At 33.1% G+C, this 8226-nt stretch overlaps 2 protein-coding genes across 2 annotated transcripts; one reads left to right on the top strand and one right to left on the bottom strand.

The window, feature by feature from the left end:
* The first annotated feature begins 356 nt into the window (after window positions 1-356).
* Window positions 357-2465, top strand: LOC11423073 (arogenate dehydrogenase 1, chloroplastic). The gene is made up of 7 exons (XM_003616671.4): window positions 357-605; window positions 694-865; window positions 1034-1189; window positions 1594-1676; window positions 1761-1830; window positions 1916-1990; window positions 2147-2465. The coding sequence occupies exons 1-7, from the start codon at window positions 448-450 to the stop codon at window positions 2231-2233; spliced, it is 801 nt and encodes a 266-aa protein (XP_003616719.1). The 5' UTR covers window positions 357-447; the 3' UTR covers window positions 2234-2465.
* Window positions 2466-2759: 294 nt separating this feature from the next.
* On the bottom strand, window positions 2760-7980 carry LOC11425562 (uncharacterized). Its single transcript, XM_003616669.4, has 9 exons — window positions 7790-7980; window positions 6528-6728; window positions 5958-6028; window positions 5544-5597; window positions 4514-4753; window positions 4340-4402; window positions 3844-3912; window positions 3720-3765; window positions 2760-3172 (listed from the first exon to the last, which is right to left on the bottom strand). Exons 1-9 carry the CDS (start codon window positions 7821-7823, stop codon window positions 3111-3113), a joined length of 840 nt encoding a protein of 279 aa, XP_003616717.1. The 5' UTR covers window positions 7824-7980; the 3' UTR covers window positions 2760-3110.
* Between the last annotated feature and the right edge of the window lie 246 nt (window positions 7981-8226).

Genomic DNA, 8226 nt, shown 5'->3' with positions numbered 1-8226 from the left:
TGACAATTTTATAATTATCTCATACGAGCATAGCTCAGTTGGTAGGACAATGCATTACTTCTTTTTCATTGGATGTAACACTGTCTAAAAAAAATTTGAACAAATGAAAATGATATATAAAACACAACGGTAGATCCTCCCGAACAAGCTGTCCAAAAGGAGGAGCACCGCAAATATATATAGAGACAAGGTGCTAAAAAGAAAAGCTTCAATCAAAAAAAGAAAAATTACACCCTAACACCGATACAAAGAAGCGGTTGACTGCACCGGTCGTAGTAACGGTAAGCAAAATTAACTTGTTTAGATTTCAATCTAATAATATGTGAAGCCAAAATAAAATAAAATAAAATAAAATAAAAGGGACCGATTTTTTATAACTACAATCACTTCTTCTTCCAAAAGTTACACTTTCTTACATCAATTAATTTCTCTATCTATTAGCCAATCATGTCAAATTCACCTTCTCTGAAAATTGGCATAGTTGGATTTGGTTCCTTTGGTCAATTTCTGGCAAAGACTATGATCAAACAAGGCCACACTCTAACTGCAACTTCAAGAACTGATTACTCTCACACATGTCTCCAATTGGGCATTCAATTCTTCAGGTAAACTTTTTTTTTTTTTTATTATATTAATCAATGGAAATTAATATGATCACCCTTTATAAACTCAACTCTACATACTATGTTTCAGGGATGTTGGAACATTCATTGAGGCTAACAATGATGTCATACTCATATGCACATCCATTATGTCTTTTACTAAGGTTCTCAGCTCTATGCCACTTGCTTGTCTTAAGAAACCAACAACACTCTTTGTTGATGTTCTTTCAGTCAAAGAACACCCAAGAGAAGTTTTATTGCGGGTAATTCTGTATTATTTTTTCAAATTATTATCAATGTCGTGTCTGATGTCTGTGTGCGCGCTTCATAGTTTAAGAGACATTATGTTTGGAATCATGGTGGATTTTGACAAAACTCGCCGCAAATTTAAACATGCACTAATACTCCTCTGGCCTATGTTTGCATTACAGGTTCTGCCAGAGGAGTCGGATATACTCTGCACACACCCAATGTTTGGACCAGAAAGTGGAAAGAATGGGTGGAAAGATCTCAATTTTATGTATGATAAAGTTAGAATACACGATGAAGCTACCTGCTCTAATTTCCTCCATATTTTTGCTAGTGAGGTAAAGTTAGTTCCTTAGTCATTTTGCAAATGATGAAATGGTAAAGTGTCCAGTTAGTTTACCCTCAATATCAACAGATTTTGAACTAGCTATTAATAAATAATAAAACACATCAGTATTAGTATATTCTGAAAAAGCTTAATGCAGAAGAAGGAATCACACCTGATAGGAAAATGACACAAGAGTAAGGTGATAAATGTTATAACTTATGCATGAGGTTCTCTACCGATATGACGTTTTACAAATCAATCTTTTAACTCTATCCTGCAGCAAGTTTTCAACATATTTTTCAGCTTCAATTCAAAATTAGCAGTGTTGCATTCTTAAAGAAGCACTAAAAGAATTTATTGTGACTCACATTTATCCGAGGTGATTAATTATTTGACCTTACTTTTCCCGGACAGGGTTGTAAGATGCTACAAATGTCCTGTGAAGAGCATGATAAAATAGCTGCAAAGAGCCAATTTATAACACACACTATAGGCAGGTAGGCTGCAATCTGAGCATTAAATCATACATATACTGATATACATGCTCAGCAGGTCAAATTTTGAGTTTCTTTTTTTATTAGGACATTGGCAGAAATGGACATTGAGTCCACACCTATTGATACAAAAGGCTTTCAAACACTTACTCAACTGGTACACCTTAAACCATTTTTTTTCCAAACTTTACCTATTCTTCCTCCAATCTGCGATTAATTGACATTTCACAATTTAATTGCAGAAGAACACCACCATGAGAGATAGTTTTGATCTGTACAGTGGATTGTTTGTACATAACAGATTCGCTAAGCAAGAGGTATGGAACTGACAGCCAGATTACTATTTACAGAAGTATAGTATTCAAAACTATTTACTTTGTATTAGGGAATAATAATAATAATAATCATTCATATTATTGAAACATTAAAAGAAGTGTATGAAGATAGACTCATGAGTTGTGTCAAATATACAGCTGGAAAACCTCCAACGTGCCTTGGACAGAGTTAAAGAGATGCTGGTTCAAAGGATGAGAGAGGAACTGGGTCCAGAAAAAGACTGAATGTTGATGCATAATAATCTTGTTGACCATGTTCATTTATAAAATTATGTTTTATAATTTTCCGTTCTCGCACTTCTTGGCCACTGAGCAAAATATCTACAGTATGTTCAAAATCATCCATTACTTGATCATTATGGATTATTACATTGATAATTGTAAATGTTTCAGCTATGGTATGGCATGAGAGTATAGTAGATATGGGTCTTAACCCAATATAGTAGATAATTGTGCATATTTCATCTTTTATCATTTTGCTTTACTTTACAATTGTTATCTCTGCGCTATCATGGCACATGATATTTATCTATTGCCAACACCATTCTGTCCAGAGTTTAGAACTTGATAGAATAATACAACTCTTTTGCGCAGGCAGCATAATTTTCTTTTCCATACATAATTTCCTTTTCCATGAATGCTAGCAAAATGGTAATGTGAGCGTATTTCAAAACTGGTGCAAATATCTCCAAACATGTTTAACACATATTTGGGGTTCAAAAGGACACACAAAACTGGCAAACTCAGCAGCTGGACTCACGAAACTGGCAAATTCAGCAGCTGGTGATTTTGCCTCACCTACCTCCTCTTATATATAATAACGAAATTGAAATTGTCATTACAATATAGCTTATGCAACTAGTGTCAAAAAAAGAAAAAAGAAAAGTATACCAAACATGGCAGTAACGGTCAAATGCCAATTTAGCCCAATACAATTGCAAATATCATTATTTATGAATCTATTGTTGAAAAAATTCACCAAAATGCCAATATGCTATTTGCTGCAGATACTAAGAATAACTAGGCCGTAAACTGAATTCACATCTCAGCTCCCAAAAAAATAAACGCGCATAACTGATCATCAACAGTATGATAGGCAGGCTCACTTGATATCGTGGAATGATGGTAACACAGCAATAAGAGCGTCTCCATAACCAACAGCCTCTGTAAACAGTAAACAGCAAACACACTTAAGAAATTACACGAAACTATGTATGTCCTCTAATTTGCTCGTCAATTAAAGTAGAAGAACAATAAATATGAACAGCCAATCATCAAAGAGTCATTATAAGTTAAAACATTCATAATATTGTCCGAGTGTTGTTGACAGCAGGTGGTTAGTAACTATCTGCAACTGGACACAATACAGAAAATAATGACGAACCATGCTAAGAAAGAGCAACAGAAATTAAATCAACATGACACGAGAGAGTAAGGCCATAGCCTTCAAATTATTCTATAAATAGTAGTTGGGACATAGAAATTCTTTCTATTTTACATATATATGCAAGAATGAAATTACTGTCATTTCAATAAACCATTTTCTTTGGTCTTCGTCAATAATTTTTTCCACTCTTAATTAATGGAAGCATACTTATACTATTCTTACTTGAGAAGACCCGTACTATTTTTTCATGAAAGAAGACCCAAACTACTTGACTCAAATATCAAACAATTTGATGTAACTTATTAGAAGTCACAAACATTATACCTCCATCCTGAAAGAGTAGCTTCAACACTTCACCATCCACATCTGACTGCAAGGTTTGAAAGAAAAAGAAAGTCAGGAGCTGTACTTAGGAAGGATGTATAGTTACAGAAATTGACAAGATCACCTTAACAGGGAGTGAAGTGCCAAAATTATCCACATAACCTATAACTTGTCCATCTTTGATCATATCACCCTGTGGATTTCAAAATTGAAAACAGAAAATTGAGTTTATGCAAAAAATACGACAAATCTGGCTAACATTTGAAGAATACAACGTAAAATTACCCTAGTAGAAATATATACGTCAACCTATATCAGAGTACTCAAGATAAAATATATAATTCAGCCACAAAAGTCAGCATATGCATGTTAGCAAGGTCGAGCTAGTAGACTTAGGTTGGTCAGCAAACTATAAATGGGAGATGTGAATTAGTAGAGCCTTGAGATGTAAATAATGTGTGTTTGTGTGTGCTCGCATCGCTATGCAGGAGTTTGTGATTAGAAGTAAAATGCAAAAGGAGTATTCAATTATGTGAATTGTGATCTAGGTAATAACAAGCTGATGACTTATGAAACACCACAAATGATAAATGATAATAGCACGGGAACATGTTAAATACCTCTTTACAAACAGGAGGTAGCTTATTCCCTTTCACAGTTCTACCTCTTTGAAATGAACCAACCTATTAACAGAGATAGAAGAAAAATAGTGATTGTATAGTCTACTTAGCACATGTCAAAGATGGCAAATAGGTGTAAGCAAAGCTCAACGTATATATTTATATATTACATACCGTAGTAGATGCTACCAAGACATAATTTTTGTTACCAGAAGCCTCCAATGCAGCCAACTTTGGCGACTTATCATTCGAGTCATTTACAAATGGATTAGTCTTTGCTGGAGATGATTTTGATGGTGATGGTGTAGGAGTTGAAGATGCAGAATCAACCATAGGTTTAGTTGGGGAAATGTTGGACACAGGAGCGGCTGATAATCCAATGTTTCTCTTCATATGCATCTCAAACTCTCCAACCTGTTATAACAACAAAAGTCAAATAAAATCATTCACAAGATCCATATATACAATAGGCTAAAGGCACGTTTCTTTTGATAAACTGGGTAGACTAAAAGATGCACAGTTGAATTTAAGCTGTTACATACATTGCTTTATCAATATCTGTAAAATTGTTTATTATCAAAATTCAAAGTTCACAAAAAAGAAAAGTAAAATGTAATATATTCTGACATAATAATAGGCCCCAAAGCACCTGAATTTACAATCTTCTACGCAAGACAGAAACAACATTATCATTAACCACATTTGCTGTAACATATCTAGAGACAACTATATTTATTGCATTCACTATAGTTGTCACAGCATATTAGAGGGCGATATACATGTAGGCCAGCAACATCTATTAAAAAATTCAATTAGATTGCATGTCTTCAGATCAGATGAAGAGTAATCCAGTAGTAGGAAGTTCAAGAAGACATAAAATAATATAGGTCAAACAATTAAAGAAGGATTTAGATTGATAGACATGATTTATATAGGACATTATGACGTCATTTGACTCACATGGCTAACCCCACATACTCCTAATAAGACTTGAGCATACTTCACCTCTTGGGGTTAGTTAGGGCCTAAAAGACCGAATTTTAAGACTAATGATATACACACACAAAAAGGAATTGTGGAAACCATAATATGTCTATAGCCACATGGTTATAAGCATACAGTGAAATTTCTTTTTATCCTTTTAATTATACTTAAAGTGTATTTCAAATTTTATGGAAGCAGAAAACAAGAGACTAGAGGGTACCTTTAATTTCAGTTCAGCAATTTCAGTCTCATCGCATACCTCTGATATTAAAGCCTGATCATAAGAAAACCAGACATTATCCAAGTCAGGGAAAAAAGAGTTCACAAGATTATGATCAAAAGTAACTACTATCACCATCAAACAGAAGTATTTTAATGTGGGAAATATAACATTGTCCTATAGATTGGTAAAAAGAGTGTCAATATGATTGCCCAAGTATGTCCTTCATTGTATTTTTTTTAAGATGTGCTTCATTGTACTAAAAGCTCACATTCGCAAGGGATGATAAGATATTCAAATTCGCATTGGAAAACAGCGGTTAATGAATGGTTTTCTATAGTATATCATCTATTCCTTTATCAATAGTAAGCTATATTATATTTCAGATATATATAAGCAAGGATAGCTGTAGACCTCAAATCCATTCGGAAATGTTTGCAAAGGTTTTTTCACCAAAGATTCTTTTGCAATGCTCTCCAAAGAAGCTGCAGCATTATAACACTATTATCAGGTGTTAAGGTATAACAGCCAAACTACCAAACTGCAATAACATGTTACCTCCAAACTGCAGTTTTAAATTATTAACAGAAATAGAATTGTAGCCTAAATATAAGCATCTAAGTATAATTACTTAAAAAGAAGCAAAAAAACAACAAGAAATGACACATAGCCATTACAGATCAACATATTCACATACTAACTGCGAATTTATGAGCATTGGTGGAAGTTAAGAAATTCAAATTCGATCAGGATAATAGTTAAGAGAAAATATAAATCTCCGATGATATGTATAGAAATATAAAACTGCTGCCCAGGACTTCTATAATAATTAACGTATTTCAAAATCTTATACCACAGCAAAAGCTAGAAATCAAATATGAACAGCATAAAAAGAACAAGGCTTTCCAGTCGCCCACCTTCAACCAACAGCCATAAAAATCACAAACATAAGTAAAAATTAATTTCAGAATCTGAACAACCCACCCTCAGACTTGGCAGCGTCAATTTCTTTTGCTGTTTTTGTACATGACACCAGCACTCGGTTCCATTTGTTGTGAGAAACAATGTGTTTATCACTAATTGCCAAGTTCTGGACGAAAGACCTACTTTGAAAATTGCATCCGACATTTTGAACGTGAATTAGACCTGGTTTCTGAAGTGAGGATTGCATATGGGACATAAAGCCTGTGGGATCGAAAATCAAAAGGTAACAGTAAGCATCTTATTGCTATGGTTTTTAATATGACCACTAAGCATAGTGATAACAATAACAAATACATGAATATCCTTATTTGAAAAACTGCTAAAGGTTTTATCAGTTAACTATTTTACATGCTACAATTAAAAGAAGTGACAAATACCTTTTTGCAATAAAATTGAAAGGTGTTATGAACATTGACCCTTTAACCATATTAAAAATAAAGAAAATAGTTATATAAAAAAGGTTTAATAAAACCTTTGGCATCTATAAATGACACTATTATCAATCCGATCCTAACAAGAACAATGTTTTTGAATCAATTCAGTCCATGACATCGCATATAGTAAGTGAATACTTTCCCATATTCATCTCCAATCAGTGTTCATAACTCCATACACCTAACGATAAGGACTGAATTAAAAACAATTTCACAGTTGGGGCCAGTTCAAAACATTTTTTTGTGTAACAAAGACACAGTTGAAGCTGTCATAAACAAAATAATGAACTTATTATCTATTTCAATAACACAATGAAAGAAGAACATCCTATTTCAATAACACATTAAGAATAATAATAAAGTGTACATTCTCAACCAATGTGATTTTGTTTTAGCCAGACACTGATTTAATACTCTTTCACTCATCATCATCTGTAAATAACAATACGGGTTTAAATTTCTATGCACTGACGGTGTAAAACAAGTATACACATGCATTGAACGAAATCATTTTATGATGCCACTCTTTTAAGTTAGTTAGTTTCAAAAGTATCTCTACAGATATCTATTTAGCATGATTTGATTAGATGCATGTGTAAAATGGTTTTACACCATCAGTGCATAGAAATTAATCACAACGACAAGAGTTTAATTTTGTTGTAATGTTGGTGTAAACAGTTTTACATTGTCAGCATATTACATTCCAATCATCTGTATGAGTTTATAACTATGATAAAGTTAAATTGTTTCTAATGATCGAGAGTGTAAAAAAGCATAATGAATGAGTAAGCAATTATTTAAATTTGAGAGAGAGAGAGAGAGAGGTACAGTGAGAAGATCGAATAGCAGCGGAGGAATCCATGGAAGAAATGGGAATTTGATGCGAATGTGTAAAGTGTGAGGAACTTGTTGTTATAGAGATGTAAATGGCGAAGTTTTTAACGTGTTGTTGTTGTTACGCTGCTTTGAAATCATCGCCTTCTCTTCACTTTCTCCACCCCGCATCACGTTAAACTCATTTTTTCAGAATATTTTAATTATCCATCAAATTTAAAATATATTTACTACAATTTAAAATTATATTGGTTGCGTTTGTTTCCGCTTTAAAAAAAAAAAAAAAAGATTTTGTGTTAAAATAATTTAGAGATTCTTTTTAAAAAAAAAATTTACGGTGGTTCCGGTTTGAATTTCAAACCTTGTAAATATAATGCATTGTCTCTACCACTGAGTTAAATATTTTTTTTGTGGTGGTCAGGGTTTGAAAC

The sequence above is a fragment of the Medicago truncatula genome, chromosome 5, assembly GCF_003473485.1.
Source record: "Medicago truncatula cultivar Jemalong A17 chromosome 5, MtrunA17r5.0-ANR, whole genome shotgun sequence".
Taxonomy (NCBI): domain Eukaryota; kingdom Viridiplantae; phylum Streptophyta; class Magnoliopsida; order Fabales; family Fabaceae; genus Medicago; species Medicago truncatula.
The sequence above is the reverse complement of the archived record's forward strand: the minus strand, read 5'-3'. Positions and strand labels throughout refer to the sequence as shown.

Coding starts and splice junctions, on each gene's coding strand:
- LOC11423073 (XM_003616671.4), top strand. CDS start 448: ATGTCAAATTCACCTTCTCTGAAAATTGGCATAGTTGGATTTGGTTCC. Junction 1,831..1,915: donor TTCAAACACTTACTCAACTG/GTACACCTTAAA, acceptor ATTTAATTGCAG/AAGAACACCACCATGAGAGA. Junction 1,991..2,146: donor ACAGATTCGCTAAGCAAGAG/GTATGGAACTGA, acceptor TCAAATATACAG/CTGGAAAACCTCCAACGTGC.
- LOC11425562 (XM_003616669.4), bottom strand. CDS start 7,823: ATGGATTCCTCCGCTGCTATTCGATCTTCTCACT. Junction 6,729..7,789: donor TGCTATTCGATCTTCTCACT/GTACCTCTCTCT, acceptor TCGATCCCACAG/GCTTTATGTCCCATATGCAA. Junction 4,754..5,543: donor TTGCTGAACTGAAATTAAAG/GTACCCTCTAGT, acceptor TTGTTATAACAG/GTTGGAGAGTTTGAGATGCA.